This window comes from Anastrepha obliqua, chromosome 2 (genome assembly GCF_027943255.1).
Source record: "Anastrepha obliqua isolate idAnaObli1 chromosome 2, idAnaObli1_1.0, whole genome shotgun sequence".
In the NCBI taxonomy this organism is placed as follows: domain Eukaryota; kingdom Metazoa; phylum Arthropoda; class Insecta; order Diptera; family Tephritidae; genus Anastrepha; species Anastrepha obliqua.
Genome location: NC_072893.1, coordinates 118966394 through 118989395, shown reverse-complemented (window position 1 = coordinate 118989395; position 23002 = coordinate 118966394). Strand labels below are relative to the sequence as shown.

The 23002-nt window shown below is 38.3% G+C and overlaps 4 protein-coding genes across 4 annotated transcripts; 2 read left to right on the top strand and 2 right to left on the bottom strand.

The window, feature by feature from the left end:
• The first annotated feature begins 9313 nt into the window (after positions 1–9313).
• On the top strand, positions 9314–15166 carry LOC129238595 (histone deacetylase 8-like). The gene is made up of 4 exons (XM_054873666.1): positions 9314–9590; positions 9645–10384; positions 10438–10817; positions 15007–15166. The coding sequence occupies exons 1-4, from the start codon at positions 9510–9512 to the stop codon at positions 15039–15041; spliced, it is 1236 nt and encodes a 411-aa protein (XP_054729641.1). The 5' UTR covers positions 9314–9509; the 3' UTR covers positions 15042–15166.
• On the bottom strand, positions 14903–16690 carry LOC129238596 (host cell factor-like). Its single transcript, XM_054873667.1, has 2 exons — positions 16490–16690; positions 14903–16434 (listed from the first exon to the last, which is right to left on the bottom strand). Exon 2 carries the CDS (start codon positions 16429–16431, stop codon positions 15301–15303), a length of 1131 nt encoding a protein of 376 aa, XP_054729642.1. The 5' UTR covers positions 16432–16434; positions 16490–16690; the 3' UTR covers positions 14903–15300.
• Positions 16691–19326: 2636 nt separating this feature from the next.
• On the top strand, positions 19327–21835 carry LOC129238521 (pH-sensitive chloride channel 2). Its single transcript, XM_054873569.1, has 3 exons — positions 19327–20138; positions 20221–20727; positions 20792–21835. Exons 1-3 carry the CDS (start codon positions 19715–19717, stop codon positions 21358–21360), a joined length of 1500 nt encoding a protein of 499 aa, XP_054729544.1. The 5' UTR covers positions 19327–19714; the 3' UTR covers positions 21361–21835.
• On the bottom strand, positions 21817–22967 carry LOC129238522 (protein canopy 4). The gene is made up of 2 exons (XM_054873570.1): positions 22668–22967; positions 21817–22596 (listed from the first exon to the last, which is right to left on the bottom strand). Exons 1-2 carry the CDS (start codon positions 22838–22840, stop codon positions 22050–22052), a joined length of 720 nt encoding a protein of 239 aa, XP_054729545.1. The 5' UTR covers positions 22841–22967; the 3' UTR covers positions 21817–22049.
• Between the last annotated feature and the right edge of the window lie 35 nt (positions 22968–23002).

Genomic DNA, 23002 nt, shown 5'->3' with positions numbered 1-23002 from the left:
CCTGTTCGCAGCCATACCTCCCCAAACCATCACAAAGCCCCCTCCATGCTTCACAGTGCCGGTCATATTGTTTGGATTCAAGGCCACGTTAACTTTTCTCCAAACTTTTTCACGCCCATCAGATCCACAGATACTTAACTTACACTCATCAGAAAATATGACTTGGTTCCAAAACGTTTGGTCATATTTTTCATGATCTTTTGCGAATGATTGACACTACTCACGAAGGGCTTTTTCCTAACATTGCGCCCATGATAACTAGCACTATGCAAAACCCGGCGAATAGTTTGGGTGCTAAATTGTGTTCCAGGCTCATTTTTTACTTCAGATTCCAATTTGGGCCACTTATTTTGGGGTTTGTCCTGATCTTCCGTACGACTAAGCTTTTTTCTCTGGGACTTAAGAGCGGCGGACGCCCACAACGCTCTTTATTAGTGGTGCTTCCCGCACTTTTATATTTATTTACAATCTTTTGAACTGTAGCAAAACTCCTATCTATCAAACGATCGATCTCTCGCAATGATTTATGTTCCTTGTGATATTTTATAATCAGTTTTTTTAAATCATCAGAAAGTTCTTTTCCTCTTGGTGCCATTACTAAAAATGTCGCAAAAATTAATACAAAACGTACTTCGCTAAATTTGTATACTCACTTTGATTATTTCCTTTTAATAGTTTTAACTTTCTTAATTAATGCGTAAAAATAAATGTTATGCTAACTGAACAATCGTTTGCTGTATACTAACTTTAGTGACATAAATTTCGCTGGCATAAAAGACAAAGCAAAGCGTGGATAACGGTACCTAAAATTTACAGGTAAATTAAGGCGCATGCGAAAGCTTATCCCAGTACACAATTACCATGTGTAAAATATTTTGATTACATATTGAGGAAAGCGTTAGCCTCAAACAATTCCATAAATCAGGCTCCTGTATACTTATTTATGTTACTAACTGTAAGTATTAACTTGGGGAATAAAATAAGTTCGTATCGTTTTAACGAAGACTTTTATTTAAACAAAAAACAGGAATTATATCAATAAGTTAATCGATTATACACTCGCCGTTACTATTTACAACCTCTTCCTAACTCTCGACCAATTTGTTAATGCCGTTCCGCCAAAAATCGCCTAGTCTGGTGTCAAGGAAATTGTTGAACCAGTTTTTAAGGACCTCTTTGTTAGGATATGGTTTGACAGGGAGCGGAAAAGATGGTAATCGGTCGGTGCAAGGGCAAGAGAATACGGCGGATGCTGAAGGACTACCCATTCGAGCTCTTGGAGTGCGGCTTTGACGACTTGTGCAACATGGGGCCTGGTGTTGTCGCGAGGGAGTATGGTTTAGTATTTTCTTTTAGTAAATAGTCTAAGGTTTTTTCTGAACGAGAAGTATGTTTTGTATAAACAATTTAAAGCCGAAATTTTGTTCAAATATCGATTTTTTTTTTGTGAGCAACCGGTATTTAGTTACAATAAAAAACTTTATTTTGCTTATTCGTTCAATTAATTACTAAGTTTAACATTACTTTAACGAAATCTGTTTGGTTTTTTTAATTTCATAGATATAGAGGTCACCGCAAAACGTTTTTTTTTTTTAGAGGAGCTCCCGGAGATCAGCTGTAGCGCCTTTCCAAATAAACATTTTTACTAATACTAAACCTTAAAATACAGTTAAAAGATAACATAACATGTGTACAAATTTTTAGATCAATAAATTTAAAAGTTTTCTCAGAAAAAATTCTGGAAAATTCGCTTTTTTCGGCCTTCTAACTGTATTCTTCTTCTTAATCAGCGTATCCATGCTGGATGTTCGCGATTACATACAAACGTCATTGTGATCTTAGTCGTACGGTTGTCAAGTCATATTATTAATGATGTCATTCTATTTTTGTCTGTTTTTCGCTGCTGCTGTTAGTTCGCCGATTGTTTTGAGGCCTGTCCACTCTTTGATGTTGTCTAGCCATGTCATTTTCTTCCTACCAATTCCTCTTTGTCCTTCAATTTTTCCTTGCATCAGCAGTTTTAAAATATCATACTTGTCACCTCTTGTTATGTGTCCGAAATAAGCGACTTTCCTCCTTTTTATGTCCGTAAGCATGTTCCTAGCGGTTTGCATTCTATTTAGCACTACGTCATTTGATATTTTGTCATTCCAGCTTATTTTCAACATTTTTCTGTAACACCACATTTCGAAAGATTCTAGTCGGTGTATGCTTACGGTTTTCAGTGTCCAGGCCTCGCATCCATATAAGAGTGGTGACCATACATAACATTTTAAAAATCTGGTCTTTAACCCGTTTGGTATGTCCCGGCGTGTCAGTATCTTTTTGATCTTCATGAAGGCTGTTCTAGCCATTTCTATTCTGCCTCTTATCTCCTGATCATGGTCCCATTGGTCATTCAGCCATACACCCAAATACCTGAAACGTTTTACTCTTTCTATTGTTTTGCCATCTATGGTTAGTCTCGCATAGGAATAGTCTCTGCTGCTTTTATTTACAATAATAAATTTGGTTTTGTCAATATTTATGTTTAGCCCGAAGTCTTTGCTGTGTTTTTCAACTTTGTTTACAATAGTGTGGAGATCCTGGAAACTGTTTGTTACTAACGTTGTATCGTCTGCGTAGCGAATGTTATTTATATATTATATATCCCATTAACTTTAATACCTAATTCTGCTTCATTTATTGCTTCTTCAAATATTTTTTCTGCGTACACATTAAATAATAGTGGCGATAGAATGCAACCTTGTCTCACTCCTCTGTAGATTTTTGTCTCTCTTGTGGTGCTGTCTCCGAATCTGATTTCTGCAGTCTGATTCCAATATAAGTTTTGTATACATTTGATGTCATATTTGTTTATGTCCAAATCTTTCATTATTTCAAATAGCTTGTTATGTTGTACAGGGTGGCTGATGAATTTTGCTACATTAAGAAACTCAAATAACTTTTTTTTTAGTGTATGGAATTCATTTATTTTTTTTTTTTCAAGTTGAAGGTCATTAAATTTTATTAAATGTAGCTTAACTAGTTTTAAAAATAATTGAATTTAAATGCCCCCCATGCTCGTTGACACAAGTGCGGCATCTTAGTAAAAAGTTGTTCATTGCTGCTTTGAGAGTTGCGACAGGAATAGCCGCAATTGTTGCCCGAATGGATTGTTTTAGTTCATCCAAATTTGTTGGCTTTGTTTTATAAACTTCTTGTTTACATAAACCCCACAAGAAAAAGTCAGGTGCAGTAAGGTCAGGCGACCTGGGGGGCCAACGAAATTCGGAGTTTCTTGAAATCAGTTTATTGGGAAATTTTCGTCGCAACTCTGTCATAACAGTCTGGGCTATGTGAGACGCTGCCCCATCTTGTTGAAACCACACAGAGTTGAAAGGAATTCTCTTTCGGCGTAGTTCTGGATAGAAAAATTCTTTCAGCATTTTCAAATAACGGTCTCCAGTAACCGTAACGGTGTGACCATTTTCTACAAAAAAAATAAGGCCCGACAATACAGCGTGAAGAAACCGCACACCACACTGTCACGCGAAGAGGATGCAATTCCGTCTCGTGGAGTATCTGTGGGTTAGAAGTACTCCATATTCGACAATTTTGTTTGTTCACATTGCCGTTTAAATCGAAATGGGCCTCATCAGACATGAAAAGGCAGTTTAACATGTTTTGGTCTTCTTCCACCATTTGCAGGATCTTCTGCTGCATTCAGTTTGTTAACCATTTGAATTTTGTAGGGAAATAAGTCTAAATCTTTGTGCATTATTGTTTGCAAAGACTGTCGGCTGACACCAAGTTGAGCAGATAAGCTTCTTGTTGAAACCCTTGGATTGCTTTGTATAGCTGCAGCTACAGCAGCGATCGTTTCCTCCGTCCGAACTGGTGGGTTTCGATGATAAGGCCTTCTTGCGACTGTTCCTTGCTCAGCAAAATTATTCACCAGTCTCATTATGGTCCATCTGCTCGGGGGATCGCCGCCAAACATCCGCCTGTACTCTCTCTGTACCAAAACTACGGACTCCAGTGCGTGATAGCGGCGGACTATCCAAATTCTTGTTTGCGTGTCCCAGTTATCCATTTTAATAAATTTTAAAGATCAATCTGCAAATTAAAACAAAAACGGAACAGATAACTTAAAAAGAAAAAAAGTTATTCAATTTTTTTTTGGTAGCGGCTTTCATCAGCCACCCTGTATTTCGTCAAAGGCTTTCTCGTAGTCTATAAAACACATGCATATATCTTGATTGGCGTCCTGTGATTTTTGTGTAAGCATTTGGAGATTAAGTATTGCTTCTCTGGTCCCAAACCTTTTCTTAAAGCCAAATTGTGTTGTTCCTATAGCGGCCTCGCATTTCTGATAAATTCTGTTGTGAATGATTTTAAGAAAAATGTTTAGCGTATGGCTCATTATTAGCCGATAGTCCTTGCATTGTTTTGCATTGGTCTTTTTTGGTATCGCAATAAACATGGATTTTAACCATGAGCTTGGATAATTAGCAGTTTCATATATGTGGTTAAACACTTTCATTAGGGTTGGCATTCCACTGTCATTTATAAGTTTGAGAATATCAGCTGAGATTTCGTCACAGCCTGTTGCTTTCTTTGGTTTTGATAATTTTATCGCATATTTTATTTCAGACATAGTTATTTTAAGTAGCGGATCATCTGTTGAGTCGTTTGTGCTTATATTTACATCTCTTGAATCGTCTTTGAATAATTCATGGACATATTGTACCCAAATATTGCGTTTTTCGTTTTCGTCTGTTATAACTTTGTCGTTTGTATCGTATAATGTATTAATTGCATTGTATCTTCTCAGGTTGCATATTTCCTTTAGTTTTCTGTGTAAATTAAAACTATCATGTAACTTTGCCAATCGCTCTATATCCTCACATTGTTTGCCCATCCATTGGTTTCTTGCGTCTCTTATTTCCTTGTTTCTGCGTTTATATACTTCAAGTTCAGAATTTCATCATCCATCCATTTTTCTTTTGCTACATTAATTTTTGATCCTAGTGTATTAGTTGTCAGTATTCTTATCTTGTCAGCAGTATTATTTCACCATTCAATCGGATTTTCACCAGTATTGCAGCTTGTCAATAATTCATTTATTTAGCTTGTTTTGGAAGTCATTTATCGTCATATCATATCATATCGTCGTTTTCCAGTTTTTGTATGTCGATATGGGATTTTTTCTGTTTTGTTTTCCGTGATGTTAATCGCGATCGTATCGTTGCCAGCACTAAGTTATGATCAGAAGGAACGTCTGCGCCTGGTAATGTTTTTGCCCGTATCATAGATGATTTAAATCTTTTGTTAACCCTTTCGCGATATTGTTGCCATATGGCAACAGTAAACTTTAAAAGGCCGTCAACACTCCCTTGTAAAAAATATCAACTTTTTTGTCACATATTTTCAAAAATTGAAGTTTAATGGTTAAACAGAAATAAAATAAATAATAACCGCCCATTATATATCGGTAATACAACATTTTTAAAGAAAGCCTTCTGGCATATAGCACTTCATTCTGAAATTTGTATTTTGCATTTTTAGATTTTTGAGGCATTTTGGGCAAATGTTTTCAACAATTTTTGAATAAAGTATATAGAAAAATGTTCAATCTGTCATTTGGCAAATAAATATTTTTTCGCTCGCAGCTTTAAAAGCTGTGCTAATTTTTAAAACTAAGCTTGTTGCCAATTTCTCGTAAGGTGTTAACTTGCATTAGATTGCAGAAGAAGTTTATTTGCTATTGAAACGAATACAAAACATTTGTTGCCATATGGCAACATTAAAAAAAAAGCTCTTAACAAAAAAAATAAAAACAAAATGTATTTGTATTGTTATTGGTCCTAAAATAAATACTCAGACAAAAATTTGGATTTTTTGGATGGCGCAATAAAAAGATGTAGCGAAAGGGTTAATCAAGATGTGGTCAATTTGATTACGTATTATATTTCTCATTTCGTCCTGTGGTGATTTCCATGTGTACAGTCGTCTCTCTGGTAATTTATAATACGTGTTACCAATTATGAATTCCTCTTCTTGACAAAATTGCACTAGTCTATACACATTTGTTGTTTCCTCTTTTCTTACTTTTGCATTGAAGTCGCCCATGATTATATTTATGTCATGTTTCTTAGTCATCATTCGAATTTTTTAAGGTCATTATAAAAACTTTCAATCTCGTCATCAGTACAGTCAGCATTGGGAGCATATACTTGGACAATATTTAAATCAACTGGATTTGTTTTCAATTTTAGGATCGCCATCCTATCAGAGTATGGAATAAATTCGCTAACTTTCCCACAATGCTTTTTCGCGATCATAATGCCTACTCCTCTTCTATGTCTTGAAGAATCATTTCCTGAGTAGTAAAAGTGTACGTCTTTTTTTATGCAGCCGTTTGATTGCCCCCATGTTTCGCTTATACCAAGAAAGTCAAGTTTCAGTCTATTAAATTCACTGATGGTGTTGTCTAATTTACCTGATTCGTATAAACTTCGTACGTTCCATGTCGCAATATTTAAGTTCCTTAAGTGTTTTATAATATTTTTACTCCTATTATTTGTGTGTTGTTTGTATGTAATTGTCATAGGAGAGTGTACCTTCAGTGGTTTCCCGTTGCCTTCTGAAGGATTATTCATTACAATAGTTTCTGACTGCTAATATCCTATTTTTTGTTTTTTGTCATTTAAATGTCTTATATACACTGGGCATTGTTTACCTGTATATACATGGCTGTCGTCTAAACCCAAATTGAATTTTTCGTTTGCTCTTATGCAATTAATACATTTAATTTTGAGGTCGTCTTTGCATTCGCTTGTTTTATGTTTTCCAAAGCATCTGCTGCATGTTTCTTCGTTTTTACATTCTAGTGATTTGTGGTTGTATCCTTTGCATTTAAAGCACCTCGGCACGTCAACTCCGTCATACACCTTGCATTTTTCCCATCCAATACTGACTTTTTCAATTTTTAGGGCGCTCGAGAAATGTTCTTCATCCACTTCCAGTATAGCATTGTAGTAGGTTTTGTTATTTTTTTGGACCGCGTATTGTTTCAAGACCTTTATTTCACCTTGCTCCATACATTTGTTTTGCTTCTTCAAGCATTTTAATAACTCTTCATTATTCTTTTCGAAAGACATACCTGTTATCATCAGTTTTGACTTAAGTGGTCGGGGGATTTTAATCTCGTATTGGTCACTTATATTTTTTTCCATTATTGCTTTAATTTTATTTCTTTCCTCATTATTCAGGTCAAGGTAAGTCAGGTTAAGGTCAAATATCGATTTTTTTTATTTTTTGAGAAACCGGAATTTAATTAAAAAATACCAGTCTAACGGTTAGACGCGATAGAAGTGAAACCTTCCGTAAAACAAACTGAGAGAGAATGAGATCAAAGACAACAATTGACGCGGTATTTCAAAGATATGTTGACAACATCGAAACCAAAGCATTTGTATCATATTTTAGCTATCATAAGCCACTCGTATCATTTGTTGAAATTGAAAACATTGAGGATGAATAATAATAAAATGAAGAAAATAAAATATGAACTTTATAGCAATATTATAATGAACCTATAATTATCCCGCTCCTAATACTGCTTTCGTCTCATTCTCTCTCAGTTTGTTTTACGGAAGGTTTCACTTCTATCGCGTCTAACCGTTAGACTGGTATTTTTTTTTTTTTCTGTCGAAATTCACGACACTTTTCTGCATTATTTTTCGGCATAATTGCGGTAAATATTTAAAAATGAAAATATTTACGAATACACAGACGTACTAACATACACGCAAACATTCGTAGGACGCTTGGTTTGAATTTTTTATACATATGTATGTATGCTATACTATGGCCTAGCCTATGTACGTACATACATATTTGTGTTCTGAACTTCCAGCAAAACAATGCTTATTAATATACACATATGCATCTACATACAACCACACACACAGGCCACTCACTTTATTCCTGTAAATGCGTATGTCGTCCCAAGCTAAAATTGTATGCCTAGCGACTACAAGAACAAAATGCATTAATAGGCGCAGGCGTAGCGGCCATCATCCTAGTTGCCATAGCGCTGAACAGTCACGGCGGCGCCGAACAGTTTCAACTATTGTACTGTGCAACAAAAACTCATCATCAAAAAATTGATTTATAAATTCGAGCTCATAGTTCTAAAAGCAAGTACTTTCATTCATAAAACGAGCCGCCCATATGCTAATTTTCTCGACAATTCGAAAATAGTCAATATTGGAATATTTCGCGTAGAATTATTTGCCAATATTCAATTTTTGTCAAGTCGAGTGCCCGCGGCTCCGTAAATATGTTTGCACCCATATATGTATGTAAATATATGTTTCTAAATGCTCGACAACCGCAGCTGCCTGTTCAAGGTTACTGTACATTAGGCCGGGTCGATTTGTGGGAAGGCAGAATTCGTTTTAGAGGTATGGTTCCTTCGGCAAAGTTTCTTATTTTGATCCCTAGAATACGATTTTCATAGAGCAATGAGAGATTTTTAAATCGACCCGCCCTACTGTACATGCAATGCTGTGCCTATGAATGTGCGCTGTGCCTATGAATGCGCGCTGGATTTCTTGAGAAATTTTACAGTATGTTTTGCTGTGGCGAGGCACATATGTACATACACACAACATATATACATATATCCGCATATATATTGTACATACATATATAAATTCACAAATTTAAATTTGCTTATGCCATCCTTCTGTGTGCCTGGTAATAAAGCATTTTCTATACATACATATATATACGTATATCTTTTTTCTTCTTCTTTTTGGTGTCGCTTTTTCGTTTCACTTTTTCTCAAATCACTCCCAACGATTCTAAAGAAGTTTTCACTTCAAAAACTTTATTTTGCTTATTCGTTCGATTAATTACTAGGTTTAACCTTACTTGAACCAAATCTGTTTGGTTTTTTTTAATTTCGTAGATATAGAGGTCACGGCAAAACGTTTTTTTTTTTTTTTTTGAGAGGAGCTCCCGGAGATCAGCTGTAGCTCCTTTCCAAATAAACATTTTTCCTAATACTAAACCTTAAAATACAGTTAAAAGATAACATAGTATGTGTACAAATTTTTAGATCAATAAATTTAAAAGTTTTCTCAAAAAAATTCTGGAAAATTCGCTTTTTTCGGCCTTCTAACTGTATATAACCCCTTGAATTACTTGTGCTAGTAAAGCAGTGCGACCTAATGAGCTGTAGCCATAATCGGTAGTGGCGAATTTTACTAAATAACTTTGTTGTTGCTTTCGCATGCAAATTTTTGCATAATGCAACACTGACTAGTGATGTGCCGGGTCGGCTATTTTTGGTACTCGTGTATTTTAATACTCATTAAAAAACGAATAGGCTCAGAGCCTCGGATCGAGTACTCGAATTCGGTACCTGTTAGTACTGGCAGTATTTAAGAACGATTGTTCGTGTATATTCGCGCCTATTTGAAATATATAAGATTTTTTTGTGTTTAAAACAAGAAATGCGGCAGAGACAAGTTATATATGTGCACAACGAGATTTTAATACAGCAAGCCGATAAGAATCCTGCCGTTCGAGGTAGAGTAAGTACCTCGATAGGGTAAACACACTACGCTAACAGTGCACCTTCTTCATAGGCTTCACTAACACACCGCCTGATCGCCTCTTATGGCTTGCTCAAGCATATGCAACGGCTGGAACCAAAGGTTTGTAAACTCGCAGATCTACGAATGTTCCACAATCATGACTACGTACAGCAACTATTAGAAAAGGCGACGCCTAGCAATGAAAAGGTGCGTACAACACCCATGCCTCAGGCGACATTAAACGCTAGCGCTGTAGAGGAAGATCTGTTAAGCGACGATGATGATGACTACAGCTTGGATACTACACACACACATATGGAGTACGGTTTGGGCTTTGATTGCCCCAGCTGGAGGGGAATGTGGGAATATGCTTGCACAATTGCCGGCGCCACCATGAGCGCATGTGCAGCATTATGCAAATATGGTGCTCAGAAAAACGGTGCGCAAACTGTGATAATTAATTGGACAGGCGGCTGGCATCATGCTCAACGCGATCGCGCTGCTGGTTATTGCTACGTCAATGACATAGTGTTAGGCATACTCGTGCTGCGGAAGCATTTCAAGCGTGTGCTTTATGTCGATTTGGATGTACATCACGGCGATGGTGTGCAGGAAGCGTTCGAGGTGACGCAACGCGTTCTCACGTTTTCCATGCATCGCTACGAATGCGGTTTCTATCCAGGCACTGGTGGCTGTGATGATTGTGGATTTGCCGGCGGCAAAGGATACACTGCGAATTTTCCCTATCGTGATGGAATTGCTGGCGGAAATTTCTGCAAATATTTTAAGCGGTGAGTTCAAGCACTTGGAAATTACAATTTTTACTTTTGTAGTTTCCTTGCAGCGTTTTTAGCAAAATTATTACGTACTTTTCTCCAGAGGCTTGCGTAGTACAATGTGGTGCTGATGTTATTGTGGGTGATCCGCTTGGTGGTACCAATTTAACTCCGACAGATATAATTGCCTGCGTCCAATTTGTATTGCAGCAGAAGCTACCAACTGTACTGTTGGGTGGCGGTGGCTATAATTTTGGAAATGCCAGTCGATTTTGGACGCAGCTCACCGCAAGTTGTTGCGCCATACAACTGCCAGAGGACATACCTGATGACAACAGAGATTTTCTCCAATATGGCCCGGATTATAGTGTGCAAATCAAGGCATCCAGTGTAATGAAGGACCATAATAGTGCCGAGTGTTTGGAAAAGAGCGCACAAGCAATTGAAGGTGTGTTTCATTTTTTTTTTTTAATTTTACTTAATTTTATTTTTTTTATTATTATTATTTTTTTTTTTTTTTTGTTAATTATTTTTTTTTTTTTTTGTTAATTATTTTTTTTTTTTTTTTGTTAATTATTCTTCTTCTTCTTAATTGGCGCTATAACCGCTTACGCGATTTTGGCCGAGTTTAACAAAGCGCGCCAGTCGTTTCTTTCTCGTGCTAACCGGCGCCAATTGGACACACCAAGTGAAGCCAAGTCCTTCTCCACCTGATCTTTCAAACGCAGAGGACCACCACCAGCTGGTACCGCATCGAATACTTTCAAAGCCGGAGCGTTTGTATCCATTCGGACGACATGACCCAGCCAACGAAGCCGCTGGATCTTTATTCGCTGCGCTATGTCTATGTCGTCGTAAAGCTCATACAGCTCATCGTTCCATCGTCTGCGATATTCGCTGTTGCCAACGTGCAAAGGTCCAAAAATCTTACGCAGAATCTTTCTCTCGAACACTCCAAGCGTCGCTTCATCGGATGTTGTCATCGTCCAAGCTTCTGCGCCATACGTTAGGACGGGCATGATGAGAGTCTTGTAGAGTGTTAGTTTTGTTCGTCGAGAGAGGACTTTACTACTCAATTGCCTACTTAGTCCAAAGTAGCACTTGTTGGCAAGAGAGATTCTACGTTGGATTTCAAGGCTGACATTGTTATCGGTGTTAATGCTGGTTCCTAAATACACGAAGTCTTTTACAACCTCGAAATTATAACTGTCTACAGTGACGTGGGTGCCGATACGCGAGTGCGCCGACTGTTTGTTTGAAGACAGAAGGTACTTCGTTTTGTCCTCGTTCTCTCAGACCCATTCGCTTTGCCTCTTTATCCAGTTTGGAGAAGGCAGGGCTAACCGCGCGGTTGTTAAGGCCAATGATATCAATATCAGCGGCATACGCCAGCAATTGTACGCTCTTATAAAAAATTGTGCCTGAGCGATTAAGTTCTGCGGCTCGTACGATTCTCTCCAACATCAGGTTAAAGAAGTCACACGACAGCGAGTCACCCCGTCTGAAACCTCGTTTGGTATCAAACGGCTCGGAGAGGTCCTTCCCAATTCTGACGGCGCTGCTGGTGTTGAGCAACGTCATCTTACATAGCCGTATTAGTTTTGCGGGGATACCAAATTCAGACATCGCGGCATACAGGTAACTCCTTTCCGTACTGTCGAATGCAGCTTTGAAGTCGACGAAAAGATGGTGTGTGTCGATTCTCCTTTCATGGGTCTTTTCCAAGATTTGGCGTATTGAGAATATTTGGTCGATGGTAGACTTTCCAGGTCTGAAGCCACACTGATAAGGTCCAATCAGTTGGTTGACGGTGGGCTTCAGCCTTTCACACAATACGCTCGCTAGAACCTTATAGGCGATATTTAGAAGACTAATCCCGCGGTAATTGGCACAAATTGCAGGATCGCCCTTCTTATGGATTGGGCAGAGCACACTTAAATTCCAATTGGCAGGCATGCTTTCATCCGACCATATTTTGCATAGAAGCTGATGCATGCACCTTACCAGCTCCTCGCCGTCATGTTTGAATAGCTCACCCGGCAGTCCGTCGGCGCCCGCGGCTTTGTTCTTTAGCCGCATTATCGCTATTCTCACCTCGTCATGATCGGGTAGCGGACCGACAATTCCGTCGTCAGCGATTGGGGTATCGGGATCTTCACTTTCTCGGTGACATGCGCAGCTGTCACTGTTTAATAGGTTCGAGAAGTGTTCCCTCCATAATTTAAGATTGCTCTGTACGTCAGTCACCAGTTCGCCGTCTTTGTTTTTACAGGAAAACGCCCCGGTCTTAATACCTTCTGTAAGCCGCCGAACTTTCTGGTAGAATTTTCGGGCGTTGTTCCTGTTGGCCAGCATCTCAAGCTCTTCGCACTCACGTATTTCGGCCTCTCGTTTCTTCTTTCGGATAATACGTCTCTCTTCCTTTTTCAGCTCTCTGTAGCGATCCCACATGGCTCGCGTTGCGCCCGATCGCAGCGTGGCTCTATAGGCGGCATCCTTTCTTTCTGCGGCAGCATGACATTCCTCGTCGTACCAATTGTTTTTTCGGGCTCGCCGGAATCCGATTTCTTCTTCGGCGGCGGTACGTAGGGATCGAGAAATGTTGCTCCATTGCTCGCGCATGCCGGTTTGTTGGGCAGTGCTCTCCGAGAGCAGGAGTGAGAGTCGAGTGGCGAATCTTCTGGCTATCTGTTGTGATTGCAGCTTTTCGATGTCGAACATTCTTTGCGCAGGTAGATGTACGTTTTTTGCTGCACAGAGGCGGGTGCGCAGCTTGGCTGCAACAAGGTAATGATCCGAGTCGATGTTGGGTCCTGGGATCGTGCGTACATCTAATACACTAGAAGCGTGTCTTTCATCTATCACAACATGATCGATCTGGTTTCGCGTTTTTCGATCAGGAGACAGCCAGATAGCTTGGTGTATCTTTTTATGCTGGAATCTGGTGCTGCAGACTACCAGGTTTCGGGCCCCGGCGAAGTCGATCAGCCTCTGTCCGTTACCGGATGTTTCGTTGTGCAGACTGAATTTTCCGACTGTGGGACCAAAAATTCCCTCCTTGCCCACCCTGGCGTTGAAGTCGCCAAGCACGATTTTTATGTCGTGGCGGGGGCAGCGTTCATAGGAACGTTCCAGGCGCTCATAGAAGGAATCTTTGGTCGCATCGTCCTTCTCTTCCGTCGGGGCGTGGGCGCAAATTAGCGATATGTTAAGAAAACGGGCTTTGATGCGGATTATTGCGAGACGCTCGTCGTCCACCGGAGTGAACGACAGTACTTGGCGACGAAGTCTCTCTCCCACAACAAATCCGACACCGAATTTGCGCTCCTTTACATGGCAGCTGTAGTAGACGTCGCAAGGTCCTATGGTTTTCTTTCCTTGCCCCGTCCATCGCATCTCTTGGATGGCAGTGATGTCAGCCTTTACTCTCACGAGGACATCAACCAGCCGGGCAGAGGCACCTTCCCCATTAAGGGACCGGACATTCCAGGTGCATGCCCTCAAATCATAGTCCTTAGTTCGTTTGCAGGGGTCGTCATCAGTATAGGGAGGTCTCATCCGAGGCTTTTTTAAAGTTTTCATTGGGGGGATTTTTAAGTAGCGGGTCCCAAACCCAACGCACAACCAGCTATCCTGGAATGTTTCGCCTTCTCACTTTAGCTCACTCCCGAACGGGTGTTCGGAAGCTACCCAGAGGATACGTGGGCTAATCCCGGCCGTCGTGAGCTGCTTGAACCATATGCAGAAGAATCGTCCTGGCCATTCCCAAGTGAATGGCGATCAGTAACTTTCCCCACTTGCGTGGACTTCTACACATGGAACCATCCTCCATTTTTTTTTTTTTTTGTTAATTATTATTTTTATTATTATTTTATATTTGTTATATGTATATACAATTATTATTTATATTATTATTATTTTATTATATTACTTTTTTTATTATTCTTTTCTCGTTTTATTATTATATATTTTTATTATTTATTTTATATATTTTTTTGTAATATTTTTTTTTTTAATTATTATTTTTGTTGTATTATTATTTTTGTATTGTTATCTCTTTATTATTATTTTTACTATTTTTTTATTATTTTTTATTTTTTGTATTACTTTATTTATTTATTTATTTTATTAATTTTTTTTATAATTTTTTTTATTATTATTGTTTTTTATTTTTATTATTTCTTATTTCTATTATTTTTATTTATTTTTTATTTTCTTTTTTTTTTAAGCATGCCTTTTTCACCATCTTTCGAAGTTTTCAAGTTTTTTATCAACTGCCACAAGTCACATTCATTAAAGGTGGTGGCACTATACCAACAAAAATGTTTTGTACATTTCGTTGTCAAAGCAAAGTATTGAGAAACTAGATAACAAATAATGAATTTGCTCTATTTCATTCTGAGCTGACAGCCACATGGGACACCGCGAAAGAAATAAACATCAGCTTATTTACCGATACCACCTTTAATAGATTCGGCTTGAACTGTCAATCGTGTCTGAACCTAAACAGAAACTAGATTTATTTGTAACGGATTTAAGTCGCATTTTCATAAATTTATTACCCAAATATGTTTATTTGTTTATGGAATTTTACATATTCATCACAAAGTCTTGTTTGTTATTTTATACATTTGCAGAAAATTTTCGGAAATATGGCGTAACCGCTGTGTGAAACGAGGTGTCGCCGTGTCTCCACAATTTGCGAAATTTTAATCGACTGATTGTGGCTATGTATCTTTATTTATTCCATATATACATATATAAGCAATAAAAATTTACCTTTTAAATGGAAATTAATAGTATGTCTTAAAAACTAATTATTTTATATACGCATGGTCCGTTGTAATTTGGAAAAATGCAGATTTTGCGTTTTCATGGTATACTGCACGCTCAAATTTTCATCACTTCTCGCTTTCTCGCTGTCGATCAAGTTATGGCAATGCTGCGCGCCCGCCACCGCCAACTCCACCGCTGCCCTTAAAACGTTTGTTAGGCGACGCACTTCCCAATTCCGGCTTAATGCGTGTTGGCGATTGTATGCTACCAGCTCCACCAGCCAAACCGCTTCCCGGGGATGCACCGCTCTGTACCGGGTCCTGCAGCCACCTAACCTGAGTAGCCGGTCCATAACCTTTGTCATTGCGCGCAGCAATGCGAAAAATTATAGCCGGCTTATTTGAACAATCAACGTGCGCTGTAGCCAATGATGAATGCGCTACTGTACATTGATTAGCTGCGCCCACGTATACGCGTACAAATGCAAGTTGTGCCGGTAGACGCGCGCCTGCGCCTATTGGTTTGCCATCTTTGTCTTTGCCCGGTTTAACTGCCAAATATACGGAATATTCGATAATTTCATTCGAATTCACACAGCTCGGTGGTGGTTCCCACGTAAGGTGAGCACCTTCGGATGATTTTGATATTTTAATAGCAGATGGTGCACCAGGGAAACCGGGCAAACAGGTTTTAAAACTCGATATCTCACTCCAATCGCTGGCACCACACGTGTTGATAGCGCGCAAACGAAAACGATAAGCAGTACCTGGCTCCAGATTAACGCGTTGAATTGTTGAAAGATCTGGTAAGTCTCTGGATGTCAATTTCAACCCAGACGACGACCAAATACTGTTGTCTATGTACGAAGAAACTGTTGCATTGAGTCCAGTATAAATGCCCACCGTATGCCATTTGGCATCTTCTTCGTCAATGGGAGGTCCTCCCGTAGTAGTTGCTGTGACGTTACTTTCTCCTGGGGGTGCGCTCCCAGTTGATGGGGGCGGCGGTGGCATGTCTGTAGTCGAGGACACACCATTATGCTGATCGCTTGATTGGCTGTTATCGTTTGCATTAGCACTGTCGTTCTTCTCGTCAGTTGATGAGGTGCGTAATTCATCGGTAGCAGCACTTTCGTTATTCCCATCATTGTTTCCGTTGACTCCTGTATTTGCAACGCCACCCGCAGGCGCTGAAGACTCACTAGGCTCATCTGTTTCCATAAGAGTCGACGTATCTGTTGGAGTTTCAGACTCATTAGCGGATATTGATGTTTCCATTGGTTCCATTATCTGCAATTTAATATAAGTAAATTTGATGATATTGCGATTTCAACCAGTTCCGTACTTGCGTCTCAAGGTTTTATATATTAACTCGAAGATCGCAATACCAAAGTGAAACCCTTGTTCAAACTCTATAATCAATGAAAAATATTAATTGTTCAAACTAGCACAAATAAACATTTTCACTCATATTAAAAAATCGAAATTTCAGCAAACTTTACACAAATGGGATTTTGTTAGTAGACGCAATCAGCTGTGGCGTGGTGTTGACGGTTGCCAAGTGTGAATAAAGGATTGCCACGAGGAATGAAAAGTGTGAATAATCCTATGTCTACACAAATACTTTTAAACCAATTGGACAGATAACATCTCATATAGGAAAGAGGAAACTATTGTTTTCATTACAAAAAAAAAATGTGTTTTGCTCCAATGATTAAAAAAAAACCATTTGAATGATGGTTTTTTAAAATGAGGTCTAAATGGTCCCAATGTATTTCTCAAATATAAGGTGTGAAGCCAGAGAAGAGGCACTTACTACTGTGTATTTTAAACGATAGTTTTTTAAAACGATTAAGAGTTAATTTTGAAAATATTATAATTCCTGTAATGAAAGAATATTTATTTGAGTTGTTAAATATATTTATTTGTCGTTCCAAGCTAGGCATCCAGCTTGGCGAACGACTATTTTCTTTATTGTGTCTTACATACTAATTACAAGCGTTTTTATAGTAACTTTTATCAATGCAAGCCAACAACAATTTTTCGGTGTTTACTTGTGTAATATGATTCTAGCATTCACGCGCCGCGCATATAATAATTACGTTAGCTATATTTGCGTTTACTTTCAAGTGTAATGAACCTTTTAAGAAATATGATACTTTATTAAAACGGCACAGCACAGTGAATGCATAAGTGGACAATAAAATAAAAACCAAAACAAAATGTTTATGAATATTAATGTTAAGGCATATCCGACTTATAATCATACTACATTCCCATGACTCGTTAAGTGAAAGTTGGAGTATGCGTGCTGTGTAAGGGGCCTTCGGACACGGGTCGTATCGTCATCGGCACTACGATTGCTTGTCTGCACACAGTGCAAGTCAAAGTACGAGTTGTCAATATGTCGAGCGGTGAAGGCGAATTTATTTTCTTGTATTATCTTTTCCATTGGAGGCGAAATGAAAGAAAAAGGAGGCACCGGATGCATCCGTACATTATAAACAACTCGCACAGCAGATTATTCATTGCCACGAAGGAGTTGCAAGAGGATGATTACAAATTTCAGACATTTCACAAGATGTTTAAAATTGCTTTTAATGAGCTTGTAGAAATTGTAGCCGCCTTCACTCTCTAGCTAAGCCTAAACTTCGACAAAAGTTATCCCTTATCTCTTAAGCTACTCTATTATAGAATACTGCGTGATTTTTTTTCGCATTACTATCTCTAGACAATTGAGAACAAAATTTTTGTAAACTATATAATTTTTTAGGAAAGTTCATAGACAAATTTTTAATTGCAGACAAAAACCTTTTAAATAAGATTATTCCTTTATTAAAAAAAACATGCCTCGAGCGCATTTTGTCGCATACGCTACGTTTACGATACGGCCCGTGTGCCAAGGCCTTAAGGTTATATTTTATTTATTAGGACTATTCAGATCGAATATCTTAATTTCTCGAAAGCCGAAATTATTATATTACTTTGTTTAATTTAAAAATTCAAATATTCATTAATTGATTTGCAAACAAGTAACTTTGCACCCAACCGATTTTTTATTTTCTTTACAAATGTCACTTTTTCTGTCGAATTCGCAAAAAACTGTCCTTAAAAACTATCGTAATTTCTAGATGTGGCAACTCGTATCTTCTAGCAATTTCTGCCTTGTAATCTGTCATTCATGTTTTAGCTTCAGTAGGCCTCTTCTATTCGCCATTTCTCCGCTCGCCATATCTATGCTCGATTAATTTGACGAAAAATTTGCTTGCGGAAGCAACAACAAAGTTATCGAGTAAGATTCGCTGCTAGCAAGTATGCCAGGTGGATTTAATACGTATTAATAATTAAAATACCGCAAACTAAAATGATTTATTTCATATCCACAAGAGCTTACAATTCACACATAATAAATCCACCTTGCGCATAAGCTACATACGAAATCTTCAATGAACTGTGGGAAATGTGGCGACTTTTTATTTTGTGACTATTTCCAGCGTAGGTTTCACAGGCAAATCACATTGCAAATGAACAGCTGATTTTGACGTCATGCTTGGACCAAACGCAACAACAAATACATGTAGGGTTTTACTTATATGTGGTCGCTGTCACCTATAATAAATTCGCCTTGCAAGTATGGCTCTAGCTCATTAGACGCACTGCCTTACCAGCACATGTAATTTAAGGCAGCTCTCTTCCCACATTGCCGACATATGCTTATTTGTAGTAATTGCTTTATTTGTTCGTCACTTGCTAAGTCTTGGCGAAATGAAGAGGCCTAGTATCTCATTCGCTGGGCATTGGCAGTATTTTCGCGAACATTCGCGATTTGTCACAATATGTTATCTTCCACATTTTCACCTCTACCTATGAAAGAACACTATTAGGATCTACCGCTATTGTTTGAATTCAGTAAGTATTGAAGCCATTTATTAATAAATCTTGGGCATTTTGGCAACATTTTCACTTGTATTCGGAATTTGAATATCACAATGAAAAGTAAATAATACATGCACAGGATTCACAGCAAATATAAAATTAAATAAAATAGCTAAATTGATACAAATAAAAAAGATCTGGCCACGCCAGTAAAATATTGCGATGATTTTACAAAAACTGACGTGAACATTTTGCCACGAACTGCAGCGAACTGCGAGCACAGCAGTGATTCGTTGGTAAGAGTGTGTGGAAGCACTTTGTGTAGAATTGGTAGCACTTACCAATATTACAGTTTGAAGATCACTGTTCACAAGTTTTACTTTATATACTAAAAAAATATTACGAAAAACTTGTTGGATTTGAAAATTCAGCAATTCATTCAATTTTATGCATCCAATAAATAACGTATTAACTCTTTATTTTTCATGGCAACCATTGTACATTTTCGTTTTTATAATTGTATTGAATTACAGTACTTTTTACAACAATAATTCAGCAGAATTGCCGTTATTTGCATGTCCCCACGTTATTTGCATTTCTATATGACTCGTCGGTAAAAGAACATTGCTAATTAAATAGTTTTAAGTTGTTTTTGAGATTTGATAGCAGCAACATTTAAACGCAACATCGCACAATGGGCACCCGCATGGTTCTGAAAATAGTTGTATTTCTTGTGCTTATTACTTTAACTTACACCATCCCTGCTGATAAGGACTGTCCACCCTTAAATGATGCTGATAATCTCTCACAGACACAGTTAATTCAGCGTCTCACTCACGGATGTCGTTATGATCGACTGGAGCGACCAGATAGTGGTGCCCCCCTACCAATAGATGTTTATGTGCGCGCGTACATATATTTTATGCAAAACTTGGAGGCTCATGATTTGCAATTTAAAATACATGTTCTGCTGCAGTTGCGCTATCTCGATCCACGCCTAACTTTTCGTAAAGTGGCACCAAAAAGAAGACAACCGATTTTGGGCGAGAAACAGTTACGTGATACGCTTTGGATGCCGCATATTTTTCTGGCAAACGAAAGGGATTCGAGCCTCCTGGGTAATACAATTGATTTAACAGATTTTTTAGTGCATATTGCTAGAGACGTGTTTGAATATATTTTTCCAATACACCGCCGTAGGCACCAACGAAAAGGACATACTAACTTCAATTTCACCGGATGGTACGGTAATTATCTCGTCACGTATTAAAGCTACGCTGTACTGCTGGATGAATCTGCAGAAATTTCCTTTTGATGAACAGCAATGCAGTACCATATTAGAGAGTTGGATGTACAATACCTCCGAGCTTGTGCTGCATTGGGAACAAAAGCGGCCGATAACTATCGATCCAGCATTGCATCTTACTGAATATATTTTAAACGGTCTCTGGTCCAATGAAACTGTTGTCAATGCAGACTTGAATGATTTGAGGCATGGTGCCTTTGCTGGGAATTACAGCTCACTGAGTTTTTCGGTGCATTTAATGCGTGAAGTAGGTTTCTACGTCATGGACTATTTCCTGCCCTCAATATTGATTGTGGCCATATCGTGGGTATCATTCTGGTTACAAGCTGATCAAGCGCCGCCACGCATCATGCTTGGCACTAGCACAATGTTAACATTTATAACACTTGCTTCAGCTCAAGGTGTGTATATGATACGCCGATATAGTGATTTTGCTCTATGTATTTCAATTTTTTCTCTTCATAGGTAAAACTTTACCAAAAGTTAGTTATATCAAAGTCTCCGAAGTGTGGTTTCTTGGTTGCACACTTTTTATTTTCGGTAGTCTAATCGAATTTGCTTTCGTTAATACCATTTGGCGTCGCAAACGCAATGTGGATGTAAAGAAATTGAATAGCAAACATATACTGAAGTCAACGTTGTCGCCACGTCCTTCACGTCGTGCCTCGGTGCGTTCACGTTCCTTTTGTGCGCCAACTGCTACTGGTCAAGGATCCAATGAAGCGTTGTCATTTAATAATTACCTAACCGTACACAATATACCTATTCATACCATACACGAAAATGAAGCACTGGATACCTCGTCGAAAGATACTAGTTTTACCGGGACAACCGCAAATACGGGGGATTCGAGTTGTTGTAGCAAGCGTGATTTGATAAATATGGAAATGGGCGAAGAGCAACAAAATAACGGTTGGACCACGCTTACACCACAAGAAATATCCATGTGGATCGATCGAAAGGCGCGTTGTGCATTTCCATTAGCTTTTCTTATCTTTAACGTATTCTTTTGGACGTTTGTCTATGTGGTTTAGTGTAATAGAAAGTGAGAGCACACCAACCTGGTCATTCATAAATGCTTAGCAATGCGGTTCATTTTTTAAAACTGATTTGATTTGAGTGATATTTTTATTTTTAAAACGTGGCTAATATTTATTTTATAATAAGCGCACCTTGCTGAAAAATTATAATAACTTTAGTGCAAATTCAAATAATCTGATATTTTAAAGTTCGCAGATGCAAAATGTGATGTAATTTATTAATTCTATGTAAAAATGTGTCTAATTTAAAATATTAACCCAACTTTCTTCATTATTTTTATGTTCCTCAAAATTATAGCCGAAAATGTAGTATTATATATGGCAGCATGGCCTGAAAATGTGCATGACTTATATTTAAAACCGGCCAAAGCTCACGCAGCCTTTGTTTTAGAAACTCGTTGCGGAACCCCAATAAGCTTAATCGATTGCTGTCACAAAATAAAACAAATCTTTACCTTTATCTACTTAATTTAACATGCACATATTTATTATGCTTTAGGAATCTTAAGTTTTACTAAAAAATAAATGCTATGAGAGGCAAAGAATTCAATGCATTGTTGGCGAATTATGTTCGTGGAAGTGTTGATGTAGCCAACAACTACATGCTTAGCTTTTAAGACTAATTTCAGTAAGTAAAATAAAATTAATAGGAAGTGTAAACTAAATTTCTAAATGGTATTCCCTCAAAGCTCTTCTTTGTTCGCATCGCTTTTACTTGTATCACCTTTTTTGTTCGTTGACTGCTTCTTTGACTTCTTTTGGTTATTTTTGTTCGTATTTTCTTTATCATCAATTTTTATGCCACTTTCAACAGCCGGCAATGTTTCTGTCAAACATTTTCGATTGTCTTGCGCCAGCACCGCATCCTCGCAAAGATGTACAATTAACGGCTTTTCATCTTGATGCTTAAAATACCAATCGGAAATAACATCCTCATAGTTTTCAGCCATTTCTTCGCACTGCGCCTTCATTTGCGTCACTTCTACCGGTGGCTTGTCCCACAACTCGTAGGGTATACCTAAATCCACTTTAACTCCCTTGTCGACGAGTCCATGCAGAGTTTGAAACGTTTGCGACATACCTTTGGCAAAGCGTGTGCTATCGGTGCGTTCCTTATGTAAATTATACTCCAAAACACGTTCGCAAACATTCTCCAGTGATTCGAGTAAACGCAGTTCACTGCGCCGATATGCGGTGCGTTTCTTCGGCTTCACATCGTCGAGTGAGTAACTGGTAGAAAATTATGCGTAAATACCTAGGTTCAAATTTATTTAGCTCTATATTTCTTTGCAGCAGCTCACCCCATTTCGATAACATCGTGTGATTTGCCAGTTTCCTTGAGGCGTTCCTGCAATTCTGTGGCAAGAATTTTGCAGGCTTCGCAACGATTGGCATAGCGCACACCCTCTTCCTCTTCCGGCCCAGCGTGCGCTAAACACACCAACAACGGCAGTATTAAGATTAGAGGCCTCATCAGCTTTGCGACGTCTTCAATTAATCAACTGATTACAAATTAATTGGTTACAGCTGGAATTAATAGATACAAAGCGATTCTGATAATACAAAGCGTTCTGAGAATGCAATGGCAAAAACAAAAACTGACGTGTGTTTACCGGGCTAATGGACGTTGCCAGAT